The 18687-nt window shown below is 36.3% G+C and overlaps 1 protein-coding gene across 1 annotated transcript in view; it reads left to right on the forward strand.

The window, feature by feature from the left end:
* gabrg3 (gamma-aminobutyric acid type A receptor subunit gamma3) overlaps nucleotides 1–18687 on the forward strand; it is a 38718-nt gene continuing 20031 nt past the window's right edge. Inside the window, exons 1-3 of the mRNA XM_076081525.1 lie at nucleotides 1–146; nucleotides 278–423; nucleotides 8981–9048. Of these exons, the coding sequence (XP_075937640.1) occupies nucleotides 1–146; nucleotides 278–423; nucleotides 8981–9048 (360 nt within the window). The remainder of the gene's footprint in view (nucleotides 147–277; nucleotides 424–8980; nucleotides 9049–18687) is intronic.

Below are 18687 nucleotides of genomic sequence, written 5' to 3' on the forward strand. Positions count from 1 at the left end.
ATGAGTGACGCGTCTGTTGGATTACAAACCACGAGGAGCTTCTCCGTCTCTGAGCCGCACCGACTCCTCTCCACCGGTCCTCCCGAGACCAGCATGTCTCCCAGAGTCCTGGCTCACGTCCTCCTCCTGTCTGTCCTTCTTACCTGGTGAGGCTGCGCTGAGAGACCGTTGTGTTCAGGGGGTGTGGGATAAATGAAACTTTATTCTAAAGTGAATGAGGGTCTCGTGTCTTGGTGTCTGCAGAGAAGCATCAGCTTGTCTCACTTTGCCTCCACAGCTCTCTGACTCTGGAGGACGAGGACGAGGACGAGGACGTCACCGTCAACCAGATGCTGGCCCCCAGAGTCCAGGACTCCGACGCCACGGAAATACTCAACAACCTGCTGAAGGAATACGACAAGAAACTGCGCCCGGACATCGGAGGTAACGCTGAACACACTCAGGACCCGACCTCCAGCTGCTCTTATTATGGGATGTATGAGCATGTGTGTGTGTGTGTGTGTGTGTGTGTGTGTGTGTGTGTGTGTGTGTGTGTGTGTGATTAAAGAGGAACTAATATCTATGAAATATCACTTCATGAATCCTTCATGTAGGAGTTATTATAAACCCTCTTAATATTTAATATAATATTAAATATGATGCTTCTAACAGCTCCACCTGTTGAGGTCACGAGGTGGTGACATCATTGATCTTGACGTGATAGTGACGTCATGCTGTAACACCTGAGACACTCGTCAACAACACGCATCTGATCACTAGTGATGAAAGTATTCCATCGTTCTGCTCATTGTTTACAAACATCTTGGACCAAATATCTCAACGTTGATATTTGCAGCGTGGATTTTTGGTACTTTTACAAAATATTGACATCGTGAGATTTTTTGATAAATAATCATCAGACATGTTGAAATAATGAAGTTTATGAAATGACATCACTTTACTGTAACGTAACCTTTAACACCAAGAAGACGACACTGAGACAATATCTCCATGACACCATATCTATAATATCAATATGCTGCTGAGCTCATGTTTATCAATTTAACACAACAAAAGAATTGTAATAAATATCATCTCACTTTGTCATCAACAACCGATAAATATGATTATTAAAGGCACAAATATCAAGTCATCAATATTATAATATCTTCTAAAATATGATGCTACAAAGCTACTAAGTGATGTCATCAATATCTCCTCTACAATAACGTTAGCTGGATAATTAAAGGTGTAATATTTCATATTCAGAGCTTTAATATCTCATCATCTATGTAACGATTCAGTAAATCTACCTGAGCAGAGAATCTGTGTGTGCCGGCCACTGTGTGCCTTTTAGTGCATGTTAGTAGTGCATGTGAGCGTGCATTTTAGTGCATGTTAATGGTGCATGTGAGCGTCCCTTTTTAGTGCACATGAGTGTGTATTTTTAGTGCATGTTAGTAGTGCATGTGAGCGTCCCTTTTTAGTGCATGTGGGCGTGTATTTTTAGTGCATGTTAGTGCACGTGAGCGTGGCCCCTCTGGTGCTCTTCTTGGTAAGACCCGCCCTGCCTCGCTGGTGAGAGACGATTGGTTAGACGCTGACCTCCAGAGGTTAAGATGATCTCTCATTGGTCAGGACCTCAGCGAGCATGGACGCCCGGCCAGTCCGAGTACTTGAATGCCTCACGGGGCGGTTCTGACCAGAAGAGCAGTGGGATTCCTAATATTGCCGCTCTGGTTATCTCAAGGTTCACTCAGTCACACCTCATGAGACTCATCCAGACTGAACCACTTGAGTAAGAACATCACGGTTGGGCTTAAAATAAGTAATAAGTAAAACATAAACAACATAAAACAAACATCACAAACTAAATATAATACAAAAACTGTATTCACATTTTGTTTTTAAAAGATGTAAACAAAAGATTTCAATATGGAGGAAGACCTTGAAGATAATATGCACGAATATTCAATTTTAATATATCTATTTTAAAAAATAGCTCCATAAGTCCTCTGGAGGTAAATCAACTTTTCATTGTATCGTTAAATCTTTGGTTGTTTGTTATAACTGAAAGGTCAAGATGTAACTCATCTGCATATCCTCATGAATATAAATTACATTTAGAGGTTAAGACGTTTTATAATGTTCGGTTTGAGAGGATGAGAGACTGTGAGCTCTGCTTCTGTTTCCTGTCTTGATCAGACGCTCGTATCCTGTGAGCTGAGAACATAAGAAACACGGCTGCATGTGAGATATTTCTGTGACTTGCTTTCTTTTCTAGGTATTAATTAAGAGCTTAATGACCTCCGGTTCTTTAAGTGCAGTCAAAGCTTCATGTGTTAAAGCTGCATTCTCTCTAGTGTCCACCAGGGGGCGACTCCTCTGGTTGTATAGAAGTCTATGAGAAAATGACTCTACTTCTCTCTTGATTTATTACCTCAGTAAACATTGTAAACATGAGTTTATGGTCTCAATCTCTAGTTTCAAGTCTTCTTCAATACAGCATGATGTTCATTTAGTACATTATGGTCCATTTAGAGTCAAACAGACCATAAAGCAGGGGATGCTTTAGGGCGGGGCTACACAGTGATTGACAGGTCTCTACCAGAGACATATACGCCGTCTCTACGTCACTCCTCCTCAGTCCAGATATGGTCACTTCCTGTTCACTGGTTGCAAAAGACAACATGGCGACGATGAAATCGACAAACTGGAGGCTTCAAAACATCCACAAATGTCACGACGACTACGTCCACTTCTTATTTACAGTCTGTGCTTCAGACGCTGTAACTTGTGACCACGGTTTGTCTTCCGTGAAGCAGTTTGTTGTCACGATTTTCATCTTGACTTGGTCTTTATATGATGGTGTAGTTGTTTTTGTTAAGAGGTCCATATCATAGGCTGTGTATAAGAAGTGGACGTAGTCGTCGTGACGTCTCTTTGGTTTGTTGACCGATGTTTTGAAGCCTCGAGTTCAGCAGTTTGGCCGTCGCTATCTTGATTTTTTGCAACCAGTGAACAGGAAGTGACCATATGTGGACTGAGGAGGAGTGACGTAGAGACGCCGTATACGTCTCTGGTAGAGACCTGTCAATCACCGTGTAGCCCCGCCCTATGTTGTGCTTTAGGTTGATTATTAAAGAACCAATTAAAGGGCTGTACCGAATAGTTGGAGGCTTCGTTCATAACGTTGACATTCAAATTCTAAATGAACATTTGAATGCTGTGAAGTCAGTTCAGGCGACACCTGACATACTATTATTAGTATTACACTATTTATAGAATGACATTACAGTTGTGGCCATAGGATTGTTTCAGATTCGTGTGATCAACATGTTTTTATCTGATGGAATATTCTGCTTCCATCCATATTTGTTGACGTTTAGCTTTTCAAAAACAACATTTTCACTGAAGTAAAAACAACAGTTTGCATCTGTATGAACAGCAATCTAACAGCCCCATAAATGATATTTATAAACCCACAATAACACTAAATCTACATCGTTCCATATTGTTTAGGGTGATGACGTCATACAATATGATGACATATTTCAATATAATCTTAATTAATCAAATAAGCACACATGCATTGCCACACAGTGAAGCTCAGATCTGGAGTCCAGGTCGGTGATTCGTTCATGTTCAATAAGTTGACGTCATTAATTATCCAGCGTTTGTAGCAACAGCTACGAAACATAATGCAGCAGAAGTCATAGATATCTCATGAAATGATCTCGTTGTATGACGACGCTAAATCAGACACCGGGCTGGAGCTCCAATCAACATCGCGTAACTTCAGTAATTCTGTCGTTATTTCAACCAAACAAACATCTCTTTCTGAACCTAACTCAGTATTTAGCCATATTTTCTTAAAGCTCATTTGAGTTCTTAAATAGACTCTTTGATTGAATGTTCATAACTTAATACTTTGTAATTAGATTTAAAACCGCATCATTTCTTATAAAACGTCCCTTTGAGGAGAAAATGACAGAATGTTAATACACTGAATGGATATTACTGAAAAAATGCTTTTATTTCATAAAGATTTTTAAACAGTTTAAACAATACTGAACACATAAACTCTCCGATGGAGAGAATCTGGTGATACTTAACAGCTGTGCTTCCTTCTCTCTATTGTGCATAAAGTCGGGTCACAAGCAGTTCAAATATACATACATATATATATATATATATATATGTATGTATACATATATATGTATATATATGTATATATATACATATATATACATATATATACATATATATATATATATGTATATATATGTATATATATACATATATATACATATATATATATATATATATATGTATGTATTATAAACGTCTGTCAGAGGCTTGTTTCTGTGTGAAACAGGGTCACTAGAGGTCGCTCAGCAGAGACAGCGATGATGGACGAGGATCACGTGACTTTAACCTTCTGTCACAATCACACGAGGTGTTTGAGGGTCGAGGGATAATTCTTGTTTCAACGTTTACCGGTTAGATGTTCATCATCATGTTCATCATCATGTTCATCATCATGTTCATCATCATGTTCATCATCGCTGCCTCTCTTTGTGATCGGTGACGAGGAATTATTGAATATCAAAGATGGATTATCTTCGTGCCCGCAGAGAAGAAGCGGTGAGAAGATGTGAACACTGAGGACCACGAGCTGAACAACAGGTCAACAGAATGAAAGAGTGATGACTCATCAGATATTAGAGTCCTCTGTCTCAGACTCACTGCTGCTGATCTGGACTGTTGTTATTTATTCTCTTCTGTCTCAGACTCTCTTTGAATAAGTTTGACGGACTAACGAGTCCTGAGAGGAACGTTTGTTATTTATATTCACACAAAGAGAACCTTTCAGCCTCTTCTGCTTTCTCACAAACATTCACTGATTAAAACACGTTTCACATGTTTCAGCATTTTACAAAGAAGAACAATTCGTTTTATAGCTTCAGAAACAGGAAGTCTGAAAATCTACATGTGAGTAAATATTTATCAGCCAAATCAAATAGTTTATATTCAACCTTAGTTTCGTTATAACACATTTAATACTGGACTTGTTTCTCTACAGGGTTTGTATGAAGGTGATGGAGTAGTTCATGAACCTGAGATATGAGTTTACAGATGATATAACCGCTCCTCTCTAGTGGAGCTTAGTTTATGGAGTTTAGTCGGTTACTCTCGTTGTCTTGTTGATTCTTCACGTTATATTTCGTTTGTTGTTTGGAGTTTCAGAGAATAAAGAAACAAACTTCACGTTGAGGATAAACGTGTGTGTTGGTGTTCAGAGCTCTGTTGAGTTTAAACGAAGCTTCATGAAGACGACGTCGTGCAGCTTCATCACCTGAAGAGACAAAACTAAGTAAACTACTTTTATTTGTGCTCCATCTCTTCTTTATGATTCCATATTGAGGACCTTCACACTTACTGTTGCTATGCTAAGCTTTACACACATGCAGTTTACAGTAATAACATATTAATATTAATATTTAAATGTTGGATCCTCGATGTCAGAGACAAAAGAAGCTTCTCATGAAATAATATCTCAGTGGTGGATCTGAGCTCAGCTACTAAACTAAAGTCCTCTCAGTGTATTTCAGATCATGAAAACACAAATCTCTCTAATAAATGAAGAAAGTTGTTATATTATTATATGATCTATATATTATTATATGATATATATTATTATATTATACTGAATATTATTATATGATATATATATATTATTATATGATATATATTATTATATTATACTGAATATTATTATATGATATATATATATTATTATATGATATATATTATTATATGATATATATTATTATATTATACTGAATATTATTATATGATATATATATATTATTATATGATATATATTATTATATGATATATATATTATTATATGATATATATTATTATATTATACTGAATATTATTATATGATATATATTATTATATGATATATATATTATTATATGATATATATTATTATATGATATATATTATTATATTATACTGAATATTATTATATGATATATATATTATTATATGATATATATATTATTATTATATGATATCTATTATTATATTATACTGAATATTATTATATGATATATATATATTATTATATGATATATATATTATTATATGATATATATATTATTATTATATGATATATATTATTATATGATATATATTATTATATTATACTGAATATTATTATATGATATATGATATATATATTATTATATGATCTATATATTATTATATGATATATATATATTATTATATGATATATATTATTATATTATACTGAATATTATTATATGATATATATTATTATATGATATATATTATTATATTATACTGAATATTATTATATGATATATGATATATATATTATTATATGATCTATATATTATTATATGATATATATATATTATTATATGATATATATTATTATATGATATATATTATTATATTATACTGAATATTATTATATGATATATATTATTATATTATACTGAATATTATTATATGATATATATATTATTATATGATATATATATATATATTATTATATGATATATATATATATATTATTATATGATATATATATATATATTATTATATGATATATATTATTATATTATACTGAATATTATTATATGATATATATATATTATTATATGATATATATTATTATATGATATATATATTATTATATGATATATATTATTATATTATACTGAATATTATTATATGATATATATTATTATATGATATATATATTATTATATGATATATATTATTATATGATATATATTATTATATTATACTGAATATTATTATATGATATATATATTATTATATGATATATATATTATTATTATATGATATCTATTATTATATTATACTGAATATTATTATATGATATATATATATTATTATATGATATATATATTATTATATGATATATATATTATTATTATATGATATATATTATTATATGATATATATTATTATATTATACTGAATATTATTATATGATATATGATATATATATTATTATATGATCTATATATTATTATATGATATATATATATTATTATATGATATATATTATTATATTATACTGAATATTATTATATGATATATATTATTATATGATATATATTATTATATTATACTGAATATTATTATATGATATATGATATATATATTATTATATGATCTATATATTATTATATGATATATATTATTATATGATATATATTATTATATTATACTGAATATTATTATATGATATATATTATTATATTATACTGAATATTATTATATGATATATATATTATTATATGATATATATATATATATTATTATATGATATATATATATATATATTATTATATGATATATATATATATATTATTATATGATATATATTATTATATTATACTGAATATTATTATATGATATATATATATTATTATATGATATATATTATTATATGATATATATATTATTATATGATATATATTATTATATTATACTGAATATTATTATATGATATATATTATTATATGATATATATATTATTATATGATATATATTATTATATGATATATATTATTATATTATACTGAATATTATTATATGATATATATATATATTATTATATGATATATATATATATTATTATATGATATATATTATTATATTATACTGAATATTATTATATGATATATGATATATATATTATTATATGATCTATATATTATTATATGATATATATTATTATATGATATATATTATTATATTATACTGAATATTATTATATGATATATATTATTATATTATACTGAATATTATTATATGATATATATATTATTATATGATATATATATATATATTATTATATGATATATATATATATATATTATTATATGATATATATATATATATTATTATATGATATATATTATTATATTATACTGAATATTATTATATGATATATATATATTATTATATGATATATATTATTATATGATATATATATTATTATATGATATATATTATTATATTATACTGAATATTATTATATGATATATATTATTATATGATATATATATTATTATATGATATATATTATTATATGATATATATTATTATATTATACTGAATATTATTATATGATATATATATTATTATATGATATATATATATATTATTATATGATATATATTATTATATTATACTGAATATTATTATATGATCTATATATTATTATATGATATATATTATTATGTTATACTGAATATTATTATATGATCTATATATTATTATATGATATATATATATTATTATATGATATATATTATTATATGATCTATATATTATTAATCAGTAGTTTGTATGAAGTCAAGGCACCGCTGTCCATCCTGTGTTCTCTGTTCTGCTGCTGACTTCACTTTAATTGGTGGAATCATCTTCTTCATCATCTTCTTCCTTCAGGTTGGATAGAAAATGGGATTTAGGATGAACCACCTCGGTGCTTCATCTCGGTCCAATCAGAGATAGAAGCTCCTCTGGTTATCAGTTAATTGCATTCATGCGGCTCCAGGTGTGATTCAGGTCTTTAATTAGTGGGCTGGAGTGAGAACCAGTCGGGATAAGTGGGCTTGAGGACCAGTGGACCACGCTGGACTTCCTCTCTGGTCTTCTGGTCCTCAGTGACGTCCAGCAGCGTGGAGCTTTATGTGGCCTGTTGCTCAGATAATTAGAGTTTTATGACGGTAGTTAACGTGATGAAGACGAAGGTGTGGTCCTCCCCTTCACACAGCAGCCAGTCGCTCTTCAAAGGATTCAGAACAACAAAGTGTCATCGATCCAACTTCACTCTGCTGCTCTCTGATTCCCTCAAGAGGCAGGTGTGCCCAGAAGAACCCGACAGCTGTGATCAATAATCCCTTTCTCTGCTCCTCCACAGTTAAACCGACCGTGATAGATGTGGGCATCTCCGTGAACAGCATCGGGCCGGTGTCCTCCATCAACATGGTGAGTCCATGCCTTTCATTACGCTCATGTTTGTGCTGTTTACACAAAGCTCTGCGTCCGTCTTCATGGAGCCAAGAAGTCTGACTCAAAGTCAACGTTGTGTGTTTGTGTCTGACCTGTAAGTGTGCGTCAGTCTGACTTGAGGAGAGTCGAGTGGAGCTGAAGGAAGACGAGTCTGTGTTTTAGGACCGCGTCACTGATGAGCTGAGCTTCTGAACGAGATGGAACAGCTGATGAACATCCTTTAACCATCTGAAGGAAACTGTTTTATATCTTCAGCTTCTAACAATCTGAAGCCCAAACTCCGTCTCATGTTCCTCTCTGTGGTCTGGATGTTCTCTGTAACATAAAGCTCTGCTCCTCTATGGACCAGAACCATCAGGACTAGAAGCAGAGAGAACTAGAACATGTCTTCAGTGCAGAATACAGTTATGATCTCATAAAACAATATAATCTAGATATCCAATAAGTGTTAACAATATTAGAAATAAAACCTGGATGCTCTGTGTTATAGATATTAAGCTCATCACATGTTTCAGCCTCTCCTCCTCTAGCTCTGATAAACGCTGTAGTTCTGGCCATTGTTTGAATAAAACCTGGTTCCCGTCCCGTCAGCGGGTTTCTGGTGAACATCTCTTCCCTTCGGTTGATGAAATGCCTTTTAATATCTGAAGGCAACTATATTTTATATCTTCAGCTTTTAATACTATTGTTTCCCTCCTTAAATCATGTGCATCCACACTAGTCAATAACTCACCACGACCACCTCTTTACTGCATGTTAACCTCACACCACCCTTCTGTAGGATAAAAGTCTCAGTGCCCAGATTCACCCTCAAACCATCTACTCAAACCTGCAGTGACAGATCATCACCTCCAAGTAGATTGAGAGGCAAAGTCCCGCCCCTTCCTGTGTCCCTGATGGGGCCTTATTGTCGTCAACGGCGAGAAACTGATAATTATTTGATTCCGTATGAATTGTACCATGAATTTGATCATTTATAAGAGAATTTTGCACATCAAGAAAGTTTCATTTTGTCATAAAACTGTTGAAATGTGAGTCCCACACAGTCTGGAGGAGGTCTGATGAGACCACGAATGGAAACCACAGGTGTTCACGTACCTTTGGGTGTTTGGGGGCTCTGATTCTGTCGTCATTGTTGCCTCCTGAGTGGTTGACAAATGTTCAGAGTCGACAATGACTTCATTTTTGACCTGAATACAGCCGAGGAGCTGCTGGTTGTGTGTTGGGTTTAGATCATCTGAAGAGAGAACGAGCTGAGTGACCAACTAACAATCAACAAGGGACCATTGTTTGCTTTCTATTGTCAGACACTTTGAGATGAGTGCTGTACCAAACAGCACTTCCTGTGTTAATAACTGTGCTTTCAAATGTCCCAACTTTGCTGCTTCAGTCTGATTATGGAAATGATGTCCATATAAGTAAAGTCCTGCTTTATATTGGTATCCTGGAACATCCAGATGACATCATTTAAAGTGCTGTATTTAAATTTAAACGACTACATCATCATTTTAAGTACAGATTCAGTGGCAACACCCCCCCCCCCCCCCCCCCGTGTGACAAGCTCATTTTAAGCCCCATTGTGAGAGAAGAAGTGATGAACGGTATCAGATGTCAGACTCATTGTTTCTAATCACAATGCAGTGTGTACGTGTGGGCAGACAGACGCTGATTCATCCGCTTTAGGAATGAACTCATTTAGATCATTTTCACTTCAAATAGACGATCAAAGAGAAAAGTCTTCTGTGGAGAGATATCAAATAAAAACATCAAAAGAAATGGGCCATCATCCATCTATCTGTTTATTCATCCATCCATCCATCTATCTGTTTATTCATCCATCCATCCATCCATCTATCTGTTTATTCATCTATCCATCTATCCATCCATCCATCATCCATCTATCTGTTTATTCATCCATCCATCCATCTATCTGTTTATTCATCCATCCATCCATCCATCTATCTGTTTATTCATCTATCCATCTATCCATCCATCCATCATCCATCTATCTGTTTATTCATCCATCCATCCATCCGTCCATTCTTTAACCTCAGGCTCTCTAGATTGACGCTATATGTCATGTGACATACAGTGATGTCATGATGAGAGCTCTCATTGAGTCATTTCTTTACTGCATTTAAGAAAAACTTTTTCTCCCAACAGTTCATCCTTCTTAGAGGAGCTCCATTGTTTAAGTTGTACCAGCTTCATGACTAACCTCTGAATGCAGACTCCTCCTCTTCTTCTTCTTCTTCTTCTTCTTCTGATGAATGAATGACTGGAGCATTAAGAACACACAGAGTGTAAAACACTTCAGAAACCTATTCAGATTCAAACATCGATTGTGAAGGCAATTCTGAACAATCAGTACCTTTAGTATTTTAGAACATGTATTTTCGGTGTATGTATGGAATGAAGACGATGAAATAGAATGACATAATGAGTGAAGTCTGGTTTCTCTACTTCTTTATGTCGGGTCTAATGCATTCAACACCAAATGGATTTGTAAAGGTGTGAAGTTAATGCTGAGTCCTGAATCAATACACACAGCATGAAACTAATGAGCTGGATGTGAAGACCGAGACACCATCATCATCGTCATAACCTTTATTAAGTCAAACATTTCCAGTGGATGACCAGGAAATTTCCCCTGAAATGCCCAAAAAGGCATAAATACGTATATTTAACTTTTGATATGCAACGGAGACATGATGGACAACCAATGAATAGTGTTCCAGGTTAATATAGTTAAATATATTCATAAAACTCAGACGTTTCTACAACACCCTTTGATTAACAGCACATCCCTGCAGGAAGGCAAGGTCAACAAAAGCTGTATTTTTAAGACACCAGAGGGAAGAGCTGTGTGAGCAGAGCCTCATGACTCCACCATGGCGGGAAACGAGGTCGTCTCCATCATCTGCACGGATTCTCAGTTTATTTAATGGCTGAATGTTACACAAGCCAACCTAGATGGAACATGACCGGACCAAAAACATGATCAAGTTCTCCTCAACAACAATACTGGAGGCACATATATTTTGTCATCACTTAGAAAGGTAATACACTGCTAGCTGTTAGCTCAGAATTAGCTATTAGCTTCATAGAGATCAGGTCAGAGCTCTGGATCTTTAAATGGGGGCAAATGACATTCATTTATTTTAATGCTAACATCACTTTTTTAAGTTTACGTTACGTTTTTATTGCCAATATTACTTTTGAAAACAAAGATGAATTTATTTTAATGCTAACGTTAACTTTTTAAATGCTAATATTACTATTTATGCTAACATTACTTTTTTATGCTAACATTACTTTTTTATGCTAACATTACTTTTTTAATACAAATTTTACTTTTTTTAAAATGCTAACGTCACTTGCTATGCTTTCTTTTACTGCTCACGTTATTTTATTCATTCTAACGTTACTATTTATTGCTATGATTGCTTTACTTTTATGCCAGCACAGTCGGGCTTTTGTGCTTTTTTTGTGCTGCTGTTCATTTCTCGTCACCTGGAGAGCTAACTGTGTATTCTCTCCGTTAGCATTGTCATTAATACGAGCGGCCATTTCTCCCTTCATTTCCATGAGTCATGCTAGCTCAAGCCGACAGGCTAAGATCGATCTGTTGTAAAGTTTTTTTAATTCAAATGTACCTTCTAACTATTATTTTTTTGCTTTAAACCAGTCGCTTCATTTCTAAACTCTGAAAGTGTGCATAGTTCATCTCTCAGGACATTGTTTTTTGTTGGACCTGCTGCTCACACATCCTGGATGGTTTGTAGATGTGAAACCTGTCTGTTCTCAAATTCCTCTTCAGGCACGATGAAGCACCACGAATGACCCATTCAAATAAAAAACAATAAGCTGAGCTATGTTTTAATCAGCAGTGAGCATGTTAAGCCTCTGTGTCATTATGAAGAAGCTATTTTTACACGCGGCGGGTCCTGCAGTGTCCACGGCAACCTGGTGTAGTCCAGGATCTATGCCGAACCAGAAGCCGGTGCCGGTGGGTCCCCGAAGCTGTTCTCACCCTGTGGAGAGAAATACAATATTCATGCCGGTTCATTTCTCCGCTGCTTCAGCGAGCTGCTGGCAGGACGACGGCAGCCTCTTGGTGCTGTGGTTGTTCTTCAGCTCGCAACACAATGTTCATCTGTAACGGTCCTGAGATCTGCAGCTGACTGCAGACTGGTTGTTTGGCTCATACCTGCTGTGACATTTATTTTATTCACTCACAATAAACGTTTCTTCACCAGTTGGGTCAGCTGGCTCAGATACAATAAGCCTCCTCATTGTCCTGTCCGGTAGGTTTGTGTAATGAATTGATCAGCATGAGGAACGTGTAACGAGGCTCTTTGTAACTCATACAAACACAACAGATCTCAGTGAATATTAAAATGCTGCTGTTGTGCTTCAGTCAGCATGTAGTGAACTTACAAATATATCTTTCCTGTTTTACCAGCGCTCGTGACTCTTATGTTACCGGTGTGACCAAACTGCTGAGCTTCCTCACACGTAGACAGACAGACAGCACCGGATCTAAAGAAGAGTTGAGCTTGAACTACTTTGTCGTTTTGAGGAGACCTCTGAGCTGTGACTACACTGAGCAGCAGGAATGGGAGTTCATTACAACATCATGTATGTCTCTCTTCTTCCTTGTTGGTCTGAATAGTCACTCAATTTGTTGCTAGTTGCTCTTTAGAAATGAAGTTGCTTAGAGGGACTGAACGTTGGCAAAGCTGCATGAAGCAGATATCGTGTGTAGTTGAGGATGGAGGTTGATGTTCCTTTGAGGATAAATTAAATCAGAATCAGAAACGGTTTATTGCAGACTACGTTTGCACGTACAAGGAATTTGACTTGGTGAATGGTGCATAACAGTAAACATTATGTTATTATATGTAATTATGAGTTTACATAGAATATTTCATACTGTCAGACACTCAAAGAGGCTTCATCTGTTACTTGCATCCCCGATAAATATAGACTGTATAGAATATGAGGAACTAGTACTTGGAACCTGATCAGAAGTTGCACTGATTGCGCTGCTTCCCAGCATTGGACGCCTGATGGGCTGTCACACAAGGCACCTGATTGGACGAACACTCGGATGCTGTGGATTGCAAAATAAAATCTCCAAAATGTGTTTCTGAAAAATATTTGGGTGTGAAAAAAGCCAGGCAGTGTCTGAATCTGTCTTCATTTTAGATCAACAAACGGTTAGTTTAGACCTCAACTTTATGCAAATGAGGAGCGGCAAATATAACTGCTGGTAGAGACCTGTCAATCACCGTGTAGCCCCGCCCCAAAGCATCCCCTGCTTTATGTTCTATTAGAGACCTGTCAATCACCGTGTAGCCCCGCCCGAAAGCATCCCCTGCTTTATGGTCTATTAGAGACCTGTCAATCACTGTGTAGCCCCGCCCTAAAGCATCCCCATCTTTATGTTCTATTAGAGACCTGTCAATCACCGTGTAGCCCCACCCTAAAGCATCCCCTGCTTTATGGTCTGTTTGACTCTAAATGGACCATAATGTACTAAATGAACATCATGCTGTATTGAAGAAGACTTGAAACTAGAGATTGAGACCATAAACTCATGTTTACAATGTTTACTGAGGTAATAAATCAAGAGAGAAGTAGAGTCATTTTCTCATAGACTTCTATACAACCAGAGGAGTCGCCCCCTGCTGGACACTAGAGAGAATGCAGCTTTAACACATGAAGCTTTGACTTGAATAATTATTATTCAGTGTGCTTTGTAGCACAAAGGCAGTACTGCCTTTGTGCTACAAAGCACACTGATTGTAATCCTGCGGGCTTAATAATAATAATCATAATAATCTTTATCCAAAAGTTTGGCGCGCTTCTCCTCACACAGCGTTGCCAACAGCGGCGTGAAAAATACATCAAAACGTGTGGCCTGATCGGGAATAGTGTGCTATCTATTTTCCGCAGAGAATAGCCCAGCGGTTTCCCCGAAAATCCCCAAAAACTGAACAAAATTTCTTCATTGACTTGAATGGGGTTTTGGCGTGAAGAGAGCTAAAAAACCACTTAACTTTGGGCCCATATTGACTAGCCGTACATTAACGTAGAAACATGATTCAAAGTTTAAAACGTAGACAAAACGCTGCACTTTATTGAGCCAAAGGGACATTTTGATAGCTAGCACAGTTTTCATGAAGTCACAGATTAAGTTTCAGGAAAATTTTGGGTCTGTTTCAGATTTTATAATGGGTGTGTATTGCACGGAATGTTAAGAGCTAGAGTGAGAGCATCACTGTTAGAGTGGAGCGGAGCAGGAAAATATTCTGTGATTTTTCCAAACAAATTGCTCCAGCTCCCACAAAGTTTACTCTTTATACACCATTTTGGCCAAAAAGCTTGGAAATGTTGTGCTGGTTGCAGTAAAGTGTCTGTGGAATCCAACAGATTTACACATTTGGCTCAAAGAGCCGCAGAGCGACATGAACTCCAACCAACTGCTCCATTAGACTCCATGTTAAATCTCACCACTCATTTCTCAAAGAAAGCAGACGGTACCACTGTTGTCTATTGCTCTGGAGCTCACATTATTAACACCACAAACATAAAAAACACATCAGCTCGTTTGCCAGAGTCTTATCTTTCTTACGGTATCCATATTTTGCCACTCAGACTCCTGCTAATTTGTTAAAAGGAGGTTGTTCAAAATCACTGTTTACTGTAATGTTTCTTAATCAGTCTGCCTGTAGCACCAGGTGCGTCCTCACCATGGCAACCAGTTACACACACGCACGCAGGCTCTCTCTCTCTCTCTCTACACACACACACATGACATGGATATATTCAGTCAAAGGCATTGTTAGACCTCCTGTCTGTCTCTCTCTGTCTGTCTCTCTCTCTATCATACGGTCATTCAGGTCTTAGATATCTTTAGAGAACCCCCCTCCCCTCCCATTTCAAAATAAAAGCTCCAGAGAGTGAATTCTAACTGGAATGCTTGTGATGAAGCCTGTCATTTAATAACCTGTGTTTGTGTGTCAAACATTATGAATATGTCTCCTCTCCCCCTCTCTCACCCACCCAGTCCCACCCTTTCAAAATAAATGCACCATAGAGTAACTGTATCTTAACATGAAGCTCAGAATGAGGTTTGTACAGAAATGTCAGCTCCCATCATTTCCAAAGGCTTCTCAACCAAAGATGTATATGTCCAGTACAGAAATGACGGGAGCCATTTGTGGACTGTCCATCACGAACACAAGATTGAATCCAAGAGTATAATCTAAAATGCAGAAAAGAGAAAAGCGATATCTCAATCGAACCTCAACGACACTACCGGTAACATCAGCGTGTGTAGCTATATATTGCGACGTCTTCGGGCAGTAGAAGCCACACTGTCAAAATTTCTTGCGAAATTTTCTAGTTATAATATATTATTTCACACAGACAAAAAGATTGAAACAAGAGGCATACAGAATGCACGTTGGGTGATTCAAAGATAAAATGAAAGTGAGGAAGAGGACAGCAACACACAGCAACACACAGTCACACACAGTCACAGTAACACACAGTCACAGTCACACACAGTAACACACAGTCACAGTAACACACAGTCACACACAGTCACAGTCACACACAGTAACACAGTCACACACAGTCACAGTAACACACAGTAACAGTCACAGTAACACACAGTCACACACAGTAACACAGTCACAGTAACACACAGTCACACAGTCACAGTCACACACAGTAACACACAGTCACAGTAACACACAGTAACACAGTCACAGTAACACACAGTAACACACAGTCACAGTAACACACGGTCACAGTCAGTCACACACAGTAACACACAGTCACACACAGTAACACACAGTCACACACAATAACACACAGTAACACACAGTCACAGTAACACACAGTAACACACAGTCACAGTAACACACAGTAACACACAGTCACTCACAGTAACACACAGTCACGGTAACACACAGTCACGGTAACACAGTCACAGTAACACACAGTAACACAGTCACAGTAACACACAGTCACTCACAGTAACACACAGTCACACAGTCACAGTAACACATGGTCACAGTCACACACAGTAACACACAGTAACACATGGTCACTCACACACAGTCACAGTAACACACAGTAACACACAGTCACAGTAACACACAGTCACACACAGTAACACACAGTCACACACAGTCACACACAGTAACACACGGTCACAGTCACACACAGTAACACACAGTCACGGTAACACACAGTCACAGTAACACACAGTCACAGTAACACACAGTCACTCACAGTAACACACAGTCACACACAGTCACAGTAACACACAGTAACATATGGTCACAGTCACACACAGTAACACACAGTAACACACGGTCACAGTCACACACAGTAACACACAGTAACACACAGCAGGTGGACGATGAAAGTTTGTCTCCTCGTTCCCAGCGACCTTGGGTTAATGAGGACACGAGGAGAGACCTGCAGCCAACAAAGAGACAGGACGTCTCATGGCAGAGACAGGATGTACTGGGGGCCTTTTGCTGCATAATCATAAAGGGCCAGCTTCACACTTGAGACGTATGCTTTGTCCTAGTTTACAGTATCTGGTGCAGTGACCAGTACTGGGCTTACTTTGCTTTAATACACCAGAACAAAAAAAGTGTATTTGGTTAGGATGTTGAAATGTGAATGTCCTCACTCTTTAATGTGTTATTTCTACCTTGAACTGCAGCGAGACAAGCAGGAAGATAAAGGAATGATAATCGATGAATGATAAGTAAGAAGTTAGGTTCTTCTCTGCTCAGTAAAATAGTCCTTGAGTTCACAGTGATGTCAGAAATGCTGAAACTACAAAATCTACTGTAGAAAAACACATGAATACAAGAAAACAAAAAAACAAAGTAAAAAAGTATTTTTTGTTCAACATCTTATTCATCAACCCATCCAAAAAAGATGTGAACATTTAATACGTTTTTTTACTTAAAGTCACTTCAATGAACTTTCATTTAGTCTTGATTCTGGTGGTCCCTGTGGACTAAAGTGGTAGTGTCTCTGAGCTCCAGACTCTTTAGAAAACCTCTCATGTTACTGCAGCAGGGTCTGACAGTCTGCCCCTCTCAGTCCTGGTTCTGGTTCTCCCGACGACGACGACGCTGCTGCTGCTGCTGCCGGGAGTTGAGCTCTCCTCTTCCCTCCGGAGCTCCGGATCTGGGTCTGTCCGTGGTGGACTGGTCTCTGCTGGAGGATCTGGGTCTGTCGACGGTGGACCGGTCTCTGCTGGAGGATCTGGTTCTGTCCACGGTGGACCGGTCTCTGCTGGAGGATCTGGGTCTGTCCACAGTGGACCGATCTCTGCTGGAGGATCTGGTTCTGTCCACGGTGGACCGGTCTCTGCTGGAGGATCTGGTTCTGTCCACGGTGGACCGGTCTCTGCTGGAGGATCTGGTTCTGTCCACGGTGGACTGGTCTCTGCTGGAGGATCTGGGTCTGTCCACGGTGGACCGGTCTCTGCTGGAGGATCTGGTTCTGTCCACGGTGGACCGGTCTCTGCTGGAGGATCTGGGTCTGTCCACAGTGGACCGATCTCTGCTGGAG

Source organism: Anarhichas minor, unplaced genomic scaffold, assembly GCF_050575085.1.
Source record: "Anarhichas minor isolate MPS153535 unplaced genomic scaffold, ASM5057508v1 ptg000081l, whole genome shotgun sequence".
Taxonomy (NCBI): domain Eukaryota; kingdom Metazoa; phylum Chordata; class Actinopteri; order Perciformes; family Anarhichadidae; genus Anarhichas; species Anarhichas minor.